We start from the raw sequence: 19,076 nt of genomic DNA, 5'->3' as shown, positions 1-19,076 counted from the left end.
ATATATATTAAAAAATTTATATTATTAACAAGAGATTTTTTAATGCGTTCTTCTCACAAATACTTGAGCTAAATCAGAGGAGACCATATCTCTTGTCAAAAAAAGACATAATAGTAGCAACTATAAATGTGACAACTGTACAAATTTTGTATACAATAAAATTAATACACATAGTTATTGCAACTATAAAATATTTTATTCAATTATTGTACATTAATTTAACATATAAAACTTGTATAACTATTAGAAATGCTTCCTATATATGAAGCTCATGATTATGAACGAAATTAAAAATAATGAATGATTTAACTGAAAATTAAATTATTACAGTAATTACTTAAATATAATAAATGTGTACATTAAATTTCATAAATTTTCATGAAAAATACATTAAGGACGTTCTCCGAAAAAATTCATTTTCTTAGATTTTTTTTGAAACTTATAGAATAAGCTTGTTTTAATCCTAAACATGTGCTTTAAAATTCAATACTCAGGAATTAAATATCGAGATATTCAATTATCATTTCAAAGTTGAAGCATTTAAAATATATATACATATATATACATATACATAAGATCCCTATCTAAAGCTTATTCGAAAGTGATCTTTTTATTCATTGTAAAAAAATTTTTCTTAATTTTTTGAAACAATGAGACATAAAACTTGAAATAATATGAAATTTGTTTGAATATGGCTTCTGATAATTGTTTTTAAGAAATTATTAAATAAAATAAGTAGCAAAATAAGTAAAATCGCTATTTTTTCGACAACCGTTGCCGTACCGGCAACAGTAGCGAAGGCGGGAGGCATTTTATATTGTATAAAAAAACTTGTATTAACACTTATGAAATATCTTATGCTACATAAAAGTGAAATAAATTTTCATAAAAATTTTCATAATGGTGAGCACTAACGTGCTTATTAGGTTGAGAACACAATCAGAGAACCTTAAATTTAATGTAATGTCATGAAATTAGGTTCGAATTTTGAAAATTGTGTAACTTAAAAAAAAGAAGGACCAAATGTTATCATTCCATCTTTGATTTTAGACAAAAAGAATAGATGAACTCTCGCGTAAAAAAATGACTAGTCAGGATTCACTGATAAAAAGATCTTTATTTTGAACGTTCGCTCTGCGCTCTAGCTGTTACACCCTCCATGTCTATATTAAATTTCATAAATTTTCATGAAAAATACATTAAGGACGTATTTTTTTCAAAAAAATTCATTTTCTTTAGATTTTTCGAAATTTACAGAATAAACTTGTTTTAATGTCCTAAACGTTTAAAAATATATTAAATGTCATGAAATTTTTAACAGTGTATCATGTCCTGATATCTTTATAATTGCTCTCACTATATCTTTCTCTGAGTATGTGCCAAGAAATGAAGGATATAGTTCTTTCCACTTACGACCAATTTGCATTAAACCAGTCGAGACTGAGAAAGAAAATAATTAATAACTCCTAGAAAGTATACGATAAGCAAACAACCCTAACGGAAAAATATGCTTTATATCAATGCATGCACGCACGCATGTACTCACGCACGATGCCTTTTACGCGTCGATAGACATACGTACAATGTACATTTCTTTCTACCTCTTTTTTTTTATTCTCCTTTTTTTCCTCTTTTTTTTATTCGGTTTGCTCCGATTTGCATTAAATAGCGCACGCACCCGTATGTCCGCGTACTAATTTATCACTGAGATATGTTTTACACCGCTTTCATGCTTCGTGCTACCACACCTCGGAAGAGTCACTCGTACGCTGATGAAATGATAAAGCACTCCCGGTAGAGAAGGTGCCGCGAAACGTGTCGGGTTGGATTGCGACGTAAAATTCAATTTTATTCGCGATATCATCGCAAAAGTACTCTCCTCTGTCCCTCCCTACTCGCGTTTCTCCGTTCCACGTTTCATATTTTAGATATGCGTTATTTAAAGTTCATTAGTTCAAACATTACCTCGTTCCCCTCCCCCTCTCCTTCCCTCTTCTCTCTCTCTCTCTCTCTCTCTCTCTCTCTCTCTCTCTCTCTCTCTCTCTCTTTCTCTCTCTCTTTCTTCGATAAGACGAGGTCTGTAACTTTATCTGAAATATCAGTTTAAATCATTTCGGAGATGTTACTTAAAATATTATTATAGAAGTCAGAATTTTTTTAGATTTTCATTTTGTTCTAGATTTCCCGAAATATCTGTGCTTCTTAGAATTCTTGAATGTTTGACAGTTGGATGTTTTAATTACACGAGTAAAGTAATCCAATTAAATCAGATTCCCCGATAAGTTTGGCTCGCGAAGATGATATTCATCCGATATTGATAATATAAATTTCGCGTGAATTCCAGACAGAGTCTAAAAAGAGTTAGATAAATCAATCTCAATCTCCCTCGTCGCGTTCACTTTTGTTTTTTCACTTTAGTGTACGATTTGTTTCGTGATGACCATTCGTAATTAATTGATTCGACGTCATTTCCCACGCAAATAAAAGTTCCGCCGTAGTTTTACGCGCAGTAATTAATAACAGCAAACACATCGAAAGGTCAAACGGCCGCAAATAAAAAACTAATTGCGGAGGCGTATCGAAAATGGCGACTGCTTATCAAGAACGATCGCATGAATGCTTAAAAATTCCATTCTTACATCTCGATAAAATTAAAAGCGTCTCTATCTTAAAGCGGAAAGCAGCTTAAAACATTAAAATCGGTTATGTACAGCAAAACATTTTATTCATTCATGGCATACCATTTCTACCAAAACGGCGAAGCATAAATGAAATTTTAATGCATGTTACATTTGTGCTAGCAGAATCTTAATAAGCCGACAGAATTTTAATCGAGAAATAACATGATATATATTATTCTCTCTGACGATATTTTCGTCGAAATCTATTTTTGCAAGAATAGACATTTTTTTACGATCACTTCTAAAATGCAGCAATGATAACATATAAAGACACAGCTCGCAGAATTTAAAGATATTCCTTAAGATATATTCCTCTTTATAAAATAGAATCAAATTTATTAGCTATCATGCATAAGAAAAGATTTTATAGTTTCTCTTAACTTCAAATATTTATTCACATCTTATAATTAAATGGCTAACTAAAATCTATTAGCTAAATATGTTATTATTATCTAAATCTAAATCTTTATACTGTTAAATTAAATCGATGTTAAATTACATTCAATTTTGAGTTATTTTTTATTATTTCTATATGTCATTAATTCATAATAACTAAAACAATCGAGAGTTAAACAATTTAACTTAAGAAAGTGTATTAAATTTGACCCAAATTTAGTTTATTATTTAATAAACACATATATTAATATAAATGTTGTTTATTTACTAAACTAATCACAAAAATGAATTGATGATTTAAATTTTGACATATATGGAAATTAAAAATAACAAAACGTTATTTAACTCAAGGATTGGATTACCTTTGATGTCTAACAGTGTAAGATTTCTTTATATATACAAATAGTAATTCCCAATTCGCTCACCCTAATTTCAAAAATGTGCTTCCGGATATCTCTTTCTTTTTTAAACACCCCGTACATCCCAGTTTCCTCAGTTTCTCAACGATGGATCTCTAACACGGATGAACGTCAGGAAAGTAACCGGAAGTGGCTCTGAGTGCACGCCGGGAAATTCATGAGAGCTGGATCAGCCGGAAAAGGGATCGTTGCCTCTTAGCGCTCTCTATACCAAGCTTTTCCATCCCGACATCAACGATTGAGGAGCGAATGAGAAGAGAGAGAGAAAGAGACATGGCAAAAGCCAAGAGGGAACGAAGAGAACAAGTCGGAAGGGAGGGTGTCGATTTGCAATCCGGACGATATTTGCAAGTTAAAGACTCGCATTGCCAGCACACTGAAGCACAACGTACGCCGCATCGTCCGGATAATCCGGTGGATCGAAAGAGATTCGTTTCGCCTCGACGTCGCCACTGCCTAGAATCTCGTCGCGGCTGTCTTTTAAGATCAAATTACGTGTCCGCCCAAGAAAGCGGACTCGGAAGTGCTCCAGGGAACGTTTCGTGCCTCACGATTATGCGATTTTCATCCGAAGATTGTCGCGCTGATGGCTTCCCTTTGACGTCATAATTGCGATAAAATAAACACGTTTACTTTCACAAAGAGCGGATTGTATCATTTTTCACGTGAGCTTCAAAGACGTAATTTTGGTTCGTGGGCTTTGTCCTACAACGATTATGGGAAATCATTTCATCAAACGAAGATAATTAAAAATATTATGGCAACATAATAAACGCAAAACGTAAAATAATAAACGTAAAAAAACCTAAACTGAGGCATGAGTCGCTGATCTTTTCTTTCTCGTCAGGAATTTCTGACTCCCCTATCGATATTTATAAGTGTGTCCCGTTGTCGTGTGCACGAAACTCCATACGGAACTTTATACTTCTGATTGCTTGGCATCTCGAACTTCACTTCTTCAGCCTATCTTTATGTATGGAGAGACGCGTATAACTTTTAATTCCCGACTTTTCTCTGCGAATCTAAATGTCTACGCTATGTGGTGGTTTCTGTTTGTGCACGAAATCGACTTGTATGTAATTCTTCGAAAACGTTATAGGCACAAGGATCCTCTCGAACAAATTTCTACGCTCGAATTTCCATTGATGCGGCTCGCTTCTTATTCACCGTTCGCGTGAAATATCTTTTATTTATATAAATTGTCAAGATTACATGAATTAAAATTGTTTTGGTCTACTCGACGGATTCATTAAAGCAGTTCAATTTGAGCGATGAGAGTTGACCACGTGCCTTCGAAGAATTCATGTGCAGCGTCTGGCATCTTCCTTGTGTGTGCATCTTTTTTGTGCGTGAAAAGAGCTACGTTTTTTTTTTATCTGTTCTCTCTTATTTCTCTTTATCTTGATCATTTCTATTAATTCGGATTAATCTTAATCTCGGTTCAAGTTGCTCTTCATTTTTTTTTTTAATATCTAAAAATTAGAAAAAGATATGAGTTCAATCGAGATTAAAGTTAATTTACATTGGTGGAAAAAACGGGCATTTGTCAACTTTTTCTGCTATATTTTCAATTCTTTTAACATTTTTTTGTCTTTATTGTTTTTATTTTCTATCTTATATTAGTCTGCATTATTATTTCTTGGTATTATTTTACTTTCTTCATTTAAAATAGAAGTGTTTAATTTTTAGATATTGAAACGTTTTATTCTTGTCTTCATTTTTGAACACTTAAAGATGTTTAAGTTTTAAATTTTTTGAATAAATAAAATACTATGTGTCTGGATTTAAAATATTAAAACGTTTAAATTAAATGTTTGTTTTGCAAAGATGTTTCAAAACATAAACATTTTAGATTTTGCACTTTTTACAGTGCAAGTATTTAAAATGTTTACATTTTTTTTTATTCTGCTTTTTTACACTTCCATTTTCTTTTTTGGTCACTTTTTGTTCTTAGAAGATTTGCCCTACAATATTAATAAAAGCCTTCATTTATCTATCTACCTATCTCACTTCTTTGCTCTTTCGACGCAATTTCGATGATACAATTCTTAAAGCACCGCGAACGTTTCGTTCATAGAACTCTGCTCGGATTCTTGCAGGTGGCGACTGCTGCTGAAAAGAAGAAGCTCTACTTCAATGTGGTGCAGGGACCGATGGAGAATCAGACCGTCACTGTGGAAGGCGGTGGAGTGAACGCGACCATCATCACCGCCAACATCGCCGCCACCAACGGGATTATCCACATAATCGACAGGCTTCTCGGGGTGCCCTATACCACCGTGCTCGACAAACTCAGGACTGATCCGATGCTCAAGTGAGTCCCTTACCTTCTTCCTCATCTTTATTCATCTTTATGCAAAGCGACTTGAATCATCGACTCTCTGGTTTTTATAAAAGATCTCGAGCGTCGTACTAGTGGCATTTTGGCACAAAAAAACACGAAAAGTAGACGAGTGCATAAGAGACATCCATTACTCGATAGAGTCAACTTGCGATTCCGTTTAATTTTACGAGTTCATGTTTTCGTTGTATTTAAATCTTTAATTTTACGTTCCAGAGTAATGTGAACAGGAATTATGTAAATCGTTGCGCCGAGGCGTCCGGAATTTCCACTCCATTTCGTATTCCCTCCTTCCGTAATAGAATAAAATACAGGATCCCGATTTTCTGTTCGCACGACGAAATGATATACCGGACGATGATTTGTCCCTTGCGAGAAAAATATCTCTATCTCGGTAATTGCGAAAATGGAATCCTGCGCACGTCCTTAGATACACGTGGGTCGGTCATGCTTCCACGTGTAGATATGATCTTCGCAAGACACCATCACCGCCTACACCTTATCCATTTCTGAAAGAGAATCTTATCCGCGCGTGACTTCGCGAACCTTTCTTCCGCACGATTCGCCCAACCCCATCTCGCTTCCTCTCCCTCCGCTTCCTCTCACTCTCGTTCGAATTTAATTAAAATAACGCAACAAATCCCCATTCCAATTACCGCGGACCCCGTCGATCCTGCCATGGTGATGCCGTTGACGTAAAAAACTATAACTGTGCTAAAGTCTTACGCCTGGATTTGTATGGTTCCTCAGGGCACCACGTCGTACCTATTAAATTCGTAGTCGAACGCGTCCCTCCGCATGCCGATATTACCTCCTTGTCCAATTTAACGGTCGGCACTCGAAGCGCGGCGCAAAAAGCAAATAAACTCACTCGGCGAAATTACCCGGCTAGAACATACCGGGCTCGAAGTACGAATTCTCGGCGCATCTAGACTCGCCCCGTTTAACTCCGGCGTCCTACAATCCGGGAGATTAGGAGAACCTCGAGATTCGTGAACTTCTGGAAACGATTAGTCTGAGGTTAAGGCATCGAGGTATCGAAATTTGTAGAGCCTATTGGAGTCCAAAAAGTGCACTAAAGCATTCCTAAGCATTTTAGGTGAATGATTTTAAGAATTCAGTTTCTAAAGGTACCATCAGGTGATATGGCCAGTGTATGCCAGATTTTCAAATATTATATACAGACACTGATATGGATAATTAGTCATGAATGTAGACCAATTTAGTGAAATGAATGTGTGCAAAATTGGCTTATGTTGGTCAAATCATCTGGAGGCACTTTAATAGATTTGTTGACGTAGATTCCTAGAGTTTGAAGATTCGCGATTCATTTAGAATTTAGAGTCTATGAAGTCTAACAAGAGACTTGTCACAAATTGATTCAATTTTCCTTGATAGATGTTAAATACAAAATAAGAGACATACTATTGGAAAAGTTAACTTTGACACATCTCACATGTCTCAAACAGCCCACTCACAAATTTATATATGTTAATATGTAATATAAAATGAATACATTAAAAGATAACGCAAATATTATTTAGAAAGATAAACATAAAAAAGATAATACTGACACAATTTATAAACAAACTGTGAAATTATTTTTAATAAAATTAGCATTTATAATATGATAAAGTAACACATATTTTATTCATTCATATTAGAATTTAAATTTTAAATACATTATTTTATATATAATTTTATGTATAATCTGTTTATTTATTCAAATCGTTTACAAATTGTATTATTTTGACACTAAGAAAATAAGAATATATATTATAATAAGAATATTGAATATTAATTTAACACAAACTATTTAAATAACATAATCATATTATGTTAAAGCACTTAAATATATTAAAAAATTCAACGCAAGATTTTAACAGAAATTCGAGTGAAGCGTTTTCAACACAAATGTTTTTTATTGTGCACATATTTTTTTATATCGGCCAAATTTAAGATTTAAAGGGTGAAATAATCCCTCAAATCTAACACTTTGATTATCAATAAAACAATGAGATATATATATATATATATATAAATGTTTTAGATAAAACTTTTATGGTTTTTTTATATATCATGTGTTTAAATTTGTTAAAATCTAATATTTTAGTAAACATTTCTATTTCTCTATTAAGTATAATTTTTAAGTATAATTGTTTCATCGTTTAAATCTCAAATTGGGTTGATATAAAAATATGTGTCTTTTTTATTTAACAACATATTTCAAGAATCGAATCAGTTCCAAACAATTGCGATAGGATTGTAAGATGCAACAACAACTAACGGTTTTCTGATGGGAAATTATTTATGTACGCTGATCCAAATAACCGGCCAACAATCGTGCCTCATCATACCGCCGGCGGCTTTCCGCGCGAAGAAAGCTGCGGATTATCTTCTAATTTAAAATTATAATTGATAACCCGTGGACGGGTTCTCGCGTGGAGTTCTCCGCAGACTCGGGAGATACGACGAGCGGGTTCGGCGGCTTTATAAAGAGCGGTGAGATCAACTCCCGAGGTGGAGGGCGGATTAAATCCCAAAAGAGGCAACGAGAAGGTGAAACCGCTTGGAGAAGCGAGGATAGAGTAAACATCACGTTGTTACCACGATGTACTCTCACAATCTCTCGCCACTAAAAAATTTTCGCGCTGCTTAACTCGTATGCATCTGATTCAATTAAAACGATTTAAGCAACGCGAATGAGAGGCGTTATTTACAACCTCCGTCCTTAAAACACCGCCCCGTAAAATCATCGGAGTTTCATCGACACGAAATTCATTGCCGATATTTCTTCTCGTCTTTTTCAGCTCGACCTATTCGCTGGGTCAGCGACGTGGATTTAATGATCAGTTGAATGATACGAAGAAGCGATTCACGTACTTCGCCCCGTACGATTACGCCTGGAAAGACGCAGCGAATAACTATCCATCAACTACTAAGAAGCTCTTCATGACCGAGTTCAGTTATCACGTGAGTAAACTTCCCAGATGCACGTACTGCATCTTAAACTTTTATATCCGAGATTATTGCTGTCAGAGCTGTGCATCTCTTAATCTTCTTGCCTTATTGGATCGTTAAATTTTTAAATGATTGTACTTTTTTATTATCGAGTTTTCTCTCTCTCTCTCTCTCTCTCTCTCTCTCTCTCTCTCTCTCTCTTTCTTGAGGTCAAATAAAAAGATGTACTAATCGTATAGAAAAAGCGAATTCGATCAAATTGACTGAAAAACTATAATATTCTATAGATGTTCTAAAGCCTTCATAAACACAACCATCAAAGATTGTCAGATTTTACTGTAACACCATTTGGAAGTTATTTTTTAATTGGACTAAATAAAGTACCTTTATCTATCAAACTATTCATTTGTTAGTAACTCTATCTAAATATTTTATGTACAAAATAATAAGATGGATCAATTAGTGTAAAGAAAACACATAATTGTTTTTTAAAAGAATATATAATTATATATTGTAAATTACATAATTTTTTTTAACAGCTATATATTTTTTCATATCATTAATTGATTTATCTTATTATCGTAATATAACATAAAAAGTTTTAAAGTTAAAAATAATTTAGTAGATAAAGATACTTTTTAGTTCGATTTGACTTAAAATAGCAACTTTCAAATAGTGCTACAGCAAAATCTGTCCATCCTTTGATGGTTATGGAGACTTTTGATTACCAAATCTGAAAACTTAATGTTGTTTCATAATTTATAAAATATCATAGTTTCAGCCAATTTGACTAAAACTATTTTTTCCTTATGATTAGTACAGGATTCTTTAAATTTCTATTATTTTCTCAAATATACGATAGTACGAGGAGTTAGCTGTCCAAGAAGATCTCAATGTACATCCAACTGCAAAAATATATATAATTCGTTTATAGACGAAGCAGATATTGGAGCGACATCTCATAATAGCGGATCAGGCGTACACGATGGCGAAGCTGAAAGAAATGAGCAACGATACTCTCTACCTCCCAGCGGCCAGGGACATTTTAAAGCTTCGTATCAAGGAGCACAGCGAAAGTGAGTAAATAAGTTTCGAAAAAACGATACATCTGTCGCATCTCAATGTCAACTTAGGCAGTCGGACGTTTCGCAAAAATTTCATTCGTCCAACGCGGAAGACGGCACGAAGTTTCGTATATTCGCGCGAGCGTAATCTGGACGCGCGAATTCGGAATAGAGACGTTAGAGAAGCATAGGGACAGTTCCTCGGTGACATAAACGCGTTCCTTTGTTCAAACATTAGCTATCTAGAGCGATAGCTTGAATATCTTGTTTCGCGACGTTTTCGCGTACTCGCGATTGTTTTCGCGGATTGGAGACGTGGAACCGTCACGGAGACGCGTCCCCGCGCCTGTCACCGACACTCTCAAACCTGGTGCTGTCTGATTACATGTAGATGAGAGGTACGACGAAAACGCAATCCGTCCAGAAACATCCGGTGAGTGAGCTAAGTGTGTTTAAACATCGCCGACGAGCGACGACACGAGCGCTTTCACTTTGTACGAGCAGCACAGTTACTATAAATTGCGATCTACTGAAGGAGTGCACCCTTCTTACGCACCGCGTTACGCACTCGCGCGTACATGCCGTATTACGTCTGTGCGCGCGGGAGAATGAAACTCATGCTAACTCCCGCCCCGGCGAAGTTCGTTTTCTGTATAATTGCCGGATCTGTGGGCTCTGGGATGTGTAAATTGCGTAAATTGAATGTACAACATTTGATATCGGAATTCCATATTTTTAACATTTAACCCTGGAATGTTATTGTGGGTTTTTTTTTAGTAGATTATTTAGTAGACTATATAAGTAATTTTTTTGTTTTATTAAAATTTTTTGATGGCTTCAAATAACATTTAATCCTTTGAGGATGAAAGTATTCTCAAATAAAAAAATGCTTAAAGAAGACTTTGTTCCAAGGGTTTACGAAATCCGAATTCGAAATCTAGTTTTAGAATTCAAATTAGAATTAAAAAAGTAATCTAATTACTAATCGTGAAATTAAGTTCTTTGAGTTTGAATATAGCCTGAAAAAAAAAATATATATATATATATATATATATCAAGTTTATTAACTTTTAATGATAGGGAATTTAGTATCAAAGGCTCGCAATCACGATTTGGAAATAAATACTAACTGTTTGTATCAGCTTCAAATAAGCAAAACTGAAATTTGATATTATTTCGCAATTAAAAATTTGCTAAAAGCGAATTTTATAATAATCAAATATATTATTTTTAAATTCTATCCGCCATATTGAATGCATTATTTTCAATTTTTTTATTTTTAACTTCAGATTCGAATAAAGCAATATCAAATTATCTTATAGGCCAAGTTTCATAAAAATTTAACAAGTAGTACAAAACAAAAAGGGATGCTCTCAAATGGAATTACTTATCCACAAAGAGTTAATAAGATTATTTAACATTAAAATTCATTTTTTACATTGAAACAGTGTTAGTTCAATTATTTTAACTTTATTCACCTTTCAATCTATAAAGTAGATTTAAAAAAGTTTTTAATTATACGAATGAATTTTCACTTAAAATAGTTAATGCAAAAAAAAATATGAATTGCATTCCAGAGTTAAATTCAATAATTTTATATAGAACTGTAGTTTCAATTAAAAATAAGGCGCTTTGAAGAACATCCGTGAAAGAACGGGAGAGGAGCATCCTAGGAACCGTGGATCCTGAAAATCTTACGCTCGCTAAATCTTGGTACTTATCTTTAGATCCTTGGGTGCTGCCTTTCGTGCAACGATTCTGATTTGTTTTCTGTATGATCGTACGCCGAGCTTGTGCGCTTACGCTGATGCTTATACGCTTACGCATACGAAGGATCTAACGCGGGGAAAAAGCAATGCCCCTTCGAAATGAAACAAACTTCGCTCGGTGCGTAGAGACTGCGCAGAGATCTCGTTCGCACGGAGATTAATGACCAGCCGTCGATGCTTCGTTTAATTATTTTGTATTATTTGGGATATATTGCATCGCAGTTGAATTATACATTGCATCTGTACATTGCAGATGTTCTCAAACTGCGATATTTGGTATGAATTTTTTGAAAATCTTCCTCGTTACTTCTGCAACATCCAGAGAAAGGTTTCTTCGATTTAAAGAAATGTTTCTTTGCTAACGGTTTAAAGAAATAATTTCTTTGATTTGAATGTCATTTCTTTGTAATCTTGATTTCAATGTAATTCCTTTAAATGAAATTTTTTTATTTGATTTCGAACAATAATGTTTAAGTCAAAGAAATGACATTTAAATCAATGAAATTTTTTCTTTTACCGCAAATAAGCATAGCAAAAAACATTGAAAAAAATTTCTGTTTGAAAATAAACGAATTAGAATTTTCTGGTTAAATTTATTATTAGAAGAATTCTAGTTAAGATAACCGAAATTCTGGTTGATACAATATTTCTGATAAAATCTACTAGAATTCTTATTTTTATCAGAATAATTATATCAATTAAAATTCTAGTTATCTCTATTAGAGCTTTAGTAAATTTAACCAGATATTCCAGAATTCTGATTCGTTCGTTTTCCATCAGAACTATTATTATTTAATTCAATCAAATCATTTTTTCTCACAATCAGTGTAACATTTCTTTAAATCGAAGAAAATCTTTCTCTGAGTGAATGAGAATCTCTGTCTCACACAATCGAACCCACTATTAAATAATACAAGGGACCACGCGCTCTCATTGGACGGCCTAGAAAATCAAAATCAATCCGATTTTCACGATCAATTAGAACCGGGATTCTCATCCCTGCGGGACGAATTCACGCCGCAATTTTCGTTACAGTCGCAAAGGGGACCTCAGGGGAACTTAGTGCAGAGCCAAAAATCATTGAATTGAAATAAAAAGAAAACGACGGAGTATAAAAGCGGTGAGAAAGAGAGGGATGGTGGAAAGCGACAACGCGGAGTGAGTGAAGCGCGCGCGGGTGCGCGAGAAACAAAAGCGTATTAATTGCGGCGAGGGCAACAATACTCATTGTGAACGACGGAATTAATTACGACGAACAGAACGCCATTGTTACGCGTAAATTAATTGCGACAACAACAGCAATAGGATATCATTACCTTTGTCGCAAAACGAGGAATCGCCCCTCCTCGCCATTTTGTGATTACTATTTATCGTATGACCTTTGCCTGCGTAAATGTGCGACACGTGGTGATAAGGATAAGATACTTCAAAGAATGTTATAGAGGAATCTTATAGAGGAATCATCTAATAGCGAGGATATAAAATTCTACTTGATCTTGAGAGATGTATGTCAGATGTCCCATAAAAAAGAAAATGATTCGCAATCGTTACACTTTTAGATTATATGTACGAAAATATTAATCTCTTAATATCTAACCTGTGTTCTATACATTAAGCGATCGAAAGCCAGCTGCCCGACATTAACATTAATTAACATTAAAGCGACAATAATTTGTTATGCAGAGGTCGATAATTACTTTCCCGGTTGATTCGATCGCATTTGTTTCAACAAATTCACTTAACGGGAGAAACAACAAAATGGCATCCGAATATTAATATAGCCATCTACTAATAACTCGAAATGATCGAAATGTAAAAATACTTGTAATATTCGCTTGATTTAAATTGGAATTTCAACTCTTGGAAATATTCAGGTAATAAATAAAGTAACGATCAAGGATTTATCTCGGCTATTCTATACAGATTTTGCTGAATATCTATAAAGTTTAAGTATAAGATACAAACCTGAAAATAATTTTATTGGATTATCAAAAATAATTATATAGGTCGCTCAAACTGATTGCTAAAATATTAAAACTTTTTATAGCATTACTCATTCTCTGGTGAACAAATTTTGTTGAAATTATTCCACATTTTGGAACATTTCAGCGAATTGCTGAAAATTTGCTAAAATTTCACTGAAGATGAATTTTTCAGCTAATACTGAAAAATCGCTGGAATTGAACTGAAATTTTGTTGAAATTTTTCTAAAATTTTGCTGAAAATAAATTTTTCATCTAAAAATCGCTGAAATTAAACTGAAATTTTTCTGAACCGCTAAAATTTTGCTAAAAAGTATTCCAAAATATGAAATAATTTCAGCGAAATTTTTCCACCAGGGATAGATTTGAGTTTCTTATATAATTATTTTGATGAGCCAATGAAATTATTTTCAGTTCTTCAATGAAACAAAGCTAGAAATTTTAAACGCGTTAATGGAAGAGTTATATCTCGCCTTTCAATTTCAATCGCCTCGAATTTCATTTGTCGGTTTTCTTTCAGTTCAGAGAGATCTGTATTTAAGTCAGATCTATATTTTAATTTTTAGATATTTTAGCAAAATCATCTTTCTATGTGGTACTTTTCGCGCAAGTTCAACGCAAATAAACTACTCGAAAAGGGGCTTCGTTTCCGTATGTGTTGCCGCGAGATGCAGCGAGTCCAACTTCCGTCGCGTAAAGTCCAGGAAATTCTCGAACGGATGCAACGCAACCCCCATCCCCTAAACAGTTCCTTTCACGGTCCCGCGTTTTGACGCCAGAGTATGATGAATATCTGGTCACCGCGCGCTGGGATTTTTCCGCGTTATCGAAAATGAAACTCGCAGCAGTGACTCGCCGTTTTGCGAAAAATATGTCGCCTCTCGAGCACCTCTCGAACGCGGAAGCCGGAAACGAATGCGCGCGCCATTATGTGCCGGAACCGCAAGGCGATTTATTATGCACCTTTTGACCACCATTTAAATGCAAATTCCTTGATTACCCCCGGCACTAATTGCTACGTGCTCTCCCGGTTATTCACTCTCGCCTATGAGCAAATTTCCGAGGCGTTTCCCAAGCTCGCGACCGTCGCTTTTACCGCTGTGTTTTACAATCGCGCGAAAAGGTACCAGAGGAGAGAAAAAGATTGAATTCAGTAGACCTTTCGTTAAGCGAGGCGAAGACGCTTAAACATACAAGATGGTGTTGGAGGAACAACAAAAGTATTATTTACGTGTTTGTTGAAATATAGCGACGATAACATACTGAAAAAAGTTTGATAATAGTTGCTTTCCATTTATACACAAGTAAAACTAAGTCTGACGTGAGCTGAATATTTTATTCTCAGATTAATGATGTTACTACTTGTTTACTTTGGCTGTATTCCAAAATTTACTGCCAGTACTGAAATCTATAGTGCTTGTAACGTAAACTGTAGCATTTTCAATGTTATAAATTTGAAACACAGTCTTTAGTAAAAAATTATCACTGATGTCAGCACAGGTTCGTAATCTCACTTCGAAGTGAATTTACGAAACTCACTAAGGCTCAGTTTTACAACTAACGGTAAACGTTTAACCGAGATTCAACTTATTATTCTCATTTCTTTCCAATCTAGCATTAGAAAGAGATGAAGAATAAGTTAAGCATCGGTTAAGAGTAGCCTCGGTTAAGAGTTGTGAAACTGGGCTTTAAGCACATAATCTCGAGCTTGTGCAAATTGTAGGTAAAAACTCAAACAACTTGTCAGAATGCAAAAGAAACATGCATTTAATTGAATTATGACAAGTGAGAATTATCTGAGAATCAGTGTAAATGGAATCCAACTAATAGCTAAATATTGAGTGAAACACGTCATCTACAATATACGAAGTAAGCTACTTGGTATAAGAGTAAGAAATTGACCAATCACAATCAAATGTAAGAACTGTGATCGACTGTGATTGATCAATTTATTGTTGCTTCTTACATCGAGCTTATTCCGTATATTATAGACGCAAAACAGTTTCAATCAAATGTTTAGTTATTAAATAATAACTAAAAATAATTTTATTTTCCTCAATATATACTTTTCTAATTATTAACAAACTAATTATTTGTTAATAATTAGTTTGTTAATAATTAAAAAAATATCAAAAATAATTTTATCTTCCTCAATATATACTTTCCTATTATTAACAAACTAATTATTAACAAATAATTAGTTTGTTAATAATTAGAAAAGTACATATTGAGGAAAGTAAAATTATTTTTGGTTAAAGTTATATTATTATGTCTGGTAATACTTACTAAGTATTTAGAAAAATACAATTTCTTTTGATTATATTAATCGAACATTTGATTGAAATTATTTCACTCAATATATGGTAGTTGTTATCAAACACTCTTTTTTCAGTGCACGCCAAATGGAAACTTTATTTGCGATCGTATAGCGCCATTTATGTTTCTCATTAGATACTGTCGCTGAATTTAGTTCATCGAACGTTATTAGAAAGTTGATTCTCTCTATTTTATTTTTAATCCATCGATTTTTCTTTTTAGTATCTCACGACATTTATGTTAGGATCTCTATATAGACTATTCTCCCATCATCGAATTTTTCATTCGAGATTCGGCGGGGGAGAGCTTTGTATTCTGCATCGCAGTACCGCTTCACTTATACGCATCACGCGGTTTCCCCGATCTTCGTTCAAAGATCATCGTCAAGTCTCTCTCTTTTCAGGCTACCAAGTGGAATGGGAGGGCAAGAAGATCCGCGTCATCCGTCCGGACGTCGAGTGCACCAACGGCATCATCCACGTGATCGGCTCTGTGTTCCTCAAAGATAGCGACGTCCGAGTGACGGGCGGCGCGTCGCTGGCCACCCTGGCGCCCCATCTAATCATGATACTGATAGCCAAGTGGCACCTGTAAAAGCCCTCATCGCGTCGCATCGTCTCGTATCTGCGGCAGGTGCGTCTATAGGAATTCTCCTTGGGGGCCGTCTCCTATCGTCCTCGAGCGGCGGCGACAACGACGACGCAACGCGGGTAGGCATGGTCGATCGATCCGTTCGATCGGACTCCGAAAGGACATTTATTGTGCACGGGGAAATGAAGGAGAAAGGGGAGGGTGGAAAACTTGAGAATCCGAAGATCCGGTGGTGACCGAGAATCCGCGAGATCAAAGATCCATGGGACTTAAACGATCTGAGGATCGACGGGGATTCGCGGGATCCGAAGATCCAAGGATTCGTTCACGTGGCTCTAACAAGATCGCCAATCTGCAAACGTGAAAGGGAGAATGGAGAGGGGGGGGGGGGAAGAAGGGCAGGAAGAAAAGTGTCCGATCGGTTACTTTATAGCAATCGTACGGAGGCACGAGGAAGCTCTCGCCGAGGGAACAACGCGAGGACGACCGAGCACTCACGATCGCACGGCCTCAGAATGCCAGGATAGCCTATTATTTATTGAGTAATCGTCCGAGGACGTAGCGGGACAATTTTACGGGTTAGAAGCGTTAATCGTACCAAATAAATGGTTAATCTCGTACCAAGTAATCTAAATAAATTTATTGAGAGATGGAGGGGCGTGAAGAGAGACGGAGGAGAGGTAGAGATTTCGAGGAACCTACTTCGAGTTAATATTAAGGCAACGGTGAAATTGCATTCTGTGAGATCATGCGACTGTCAGCGAACGACGCAAATATGCAAATAAAATCGCGTTTTAATCGATCGTTCTTTCCATTATTATCTAAGCAATCGTATTGACAAGAAATTATTTGATTTTGTGTCTCAACCGAGAAAAAAATTGTGACTTTACAGTTGGTGAATAAGATGATCGGTAATTATGTATTTAATTGCATATTTCACGCGCCGTTCTGTAGAATTAATAGGAACTTAATGACGTATCAAAACGTTTCCACATGACCCTTAGAACAAGACTTCGCCATTCCCTCGCGGAATTACGATTTTATACAATCGTAAACATAAAGTCCAAAATCCTTTCCCTCCAAAGCGACGACGATAATAAAACTAGACGCAATGCTGATCACCCCGTTTCAATCAACGACAGTAATAATGTCGAGACGCAATATCGATCATTTCGAATAAGTAAGCAATTTCGGAATAAAGGAATCCATCCCGAATCTTATCATTTCGAAATTCATCGATTTCAGGGTCTTATGTATTCTTTTTCCATGGATCCTTTCAGAGAACGGGACAGTCGGATTTCTATCAAATCTCAGGACTCCTGTAGATCCTTAAATCCCTATGTGAATTTTCGCTTCTTCGACTCGAGCGGGATCCACGGATTCTCGATATTCAACTTCTAATAGACAAGAAGTCTGTTCTTTTAAGCTGAACTTTTCTTGCACAGTTCATCTTTCTTCTTTTTCTCTCTACATTGAATAAAAAAAAAAGAGAAAATAACATGAATATGCAAGAGGTTCAGTTTAAAAAGAACAGGTCTCATACTTTTGAGTTAGAGATCCTTAAGTAACAGCTTCACTCGAAACAAATATGGCGGCAATATTTGATTCTATTGCAGAGTATATAAACTTTTATAAGCTCTATGTAATTCAATCTATAGCTGGAGGCATTACGAGGCACTAAACAGGTACGGCGCAAAATTTTAATAGGCAACGCTACTCTTGTAAATATAAAGCTCTACTTTGATATTTTAAATGAATTAACTAAAAGTGGTTTTCTGGAAATCTTTTCAAATTTAGCAATAGCGTTATGGATTTTATTAACTGTGCCAATATCTGTTGCAATTGCAGAGGCATCTTTTTCAAAATCAAAAATAATAAAGAATTATCTGAGAAATGACATAGACGCGGTCATAGACGCGACTTTTTAGCTATGATATCAATTGAAAAAGAATTAGCGAACAGTCTTGATTATCGTAACGCTTCCGTCTTTAGCTCTGCCATGACTCATGTAACTCGGCCATGGCTTCCCTTAAGGAATAAAAATAATTAAAATCGTTTAAACAAATTATGCTTAATGATTCACAAGAAATTAAGTTTGGAAAAGAAGATAGAATTAAGAAGTTATAGAAAATTTTCTGAGAATCCAAGATGGCTAGTGTGAAAAATTTAAATTTTTCGAAGATCAGTTCGAAGATCATTTAAAAATTTTAAAAGAAAAAATAAATTAGTAAATTAAATATGTGTGATTTTGTGATTTATCTGCAAGTAATTAATTTAAAAAATATAATAATATAACAATTCCAATAAATCCACTATTCTCCCTCCTCCCCCGAGTTCAAAAGTATCAACTTTAATTTGGTTCCTCCTCAAATAAAATTTTTCTGGCATATGTCCTCTGCAATGCTGCCATTTATATTTGTCATAAATAAACTACTGAGTGTCTAAAGACTTGAGGGTCTCTACTTCAGGTCTTCGTAGATCCATAGTCGATCGGTCGATCTAATAATCATTGTCGTCAGTTAGCGTCGTTGTATCAATTCGCGGCAGTCTTGTGGT

At 35.0% G+C, this 19,076-nt stretch overlaps 1 protein-coding gene and 1 long non-coding RNA gene across 7 annotated transcripts in view; one reads left to right on the top strand and one right to left on the bottom strand.

Annotated features, from left to right (window-relative positions):
• The window catches only part of LOC108694468, a 27,127-nt gene extending 18,680 nt beyond the window's left edge, over positions 1-8,447 (bottom strand). Inside the window, exons 1-2 of the long non-coding RNA XR_001932083.1 lie at positions 8,437-8,447; positions 6,564-6,565 (exon numbers count right to left, since the gene is read on the bottom strand). This is a non-coding gene — a long non-coding RNA (uncharacterized LOC108694468). The remainder of the gene's footprint in view (positions 1-6,563; positions 6,566-8,436) is intronic.
• The window catches only part of LOC108694465 (fasciclin-1), a 315,697-nt gene extending 297,896 nt beyond the window's left edge, over positions 1-17,801 (top strand). For 5 of the 6 annotated variants that reach the window (XM_018203999.1, XM_018203996.1, XM_018203995.1 and 2 more), the window contains 5 exons: positions 5,596-5,810; positions 8,648-8,810; positions 9,733-9,874; positions 10,254-10,295; positions 16,333-17,801. In XM_018203999.1, coding sequence (XP_018059488.1) covers positions 5,596-5,810; positions 8,648-8,810; positions 9,733-9,874; positions 10,254-10,295; positions 16,333-16,523 — 753 coding nt within the window. In that variant the 3' untranslated portion in view covers positions 16,524-17,801. The remainder of the gene's footprint in view (positions 1-5,595; positions 5,811-8,647; positions 8,811-9,732; positions 9,875-10,253; positions 10,296-16,332) is intronic. The other variant, XM_018203998.1, reaches the window with a different exon arrangement.
• Positions 17,802-19,076: the final 1,275 nt, after the last annotated feature.

The sequence above is a fragment of the Atta colombica genome, unplaced genomic scaffold, assembly GCF_001594045.1.
Source record: "Atta colombica isolate Treedump-2 unplaced genomic scaffold, Acol1.0 scaffold12, whole genome shotgun sequence".
Taxonomy (NCBI): domain Eukaryota; kingdom Metazoa; phylum Arthropoda; class Insecta; order Hymenoptera; family Formicidae; genus Atta; species Atta colombica.
This window is presented reverse-complemented; position numbering and strand designations above follow the sequence as displayed.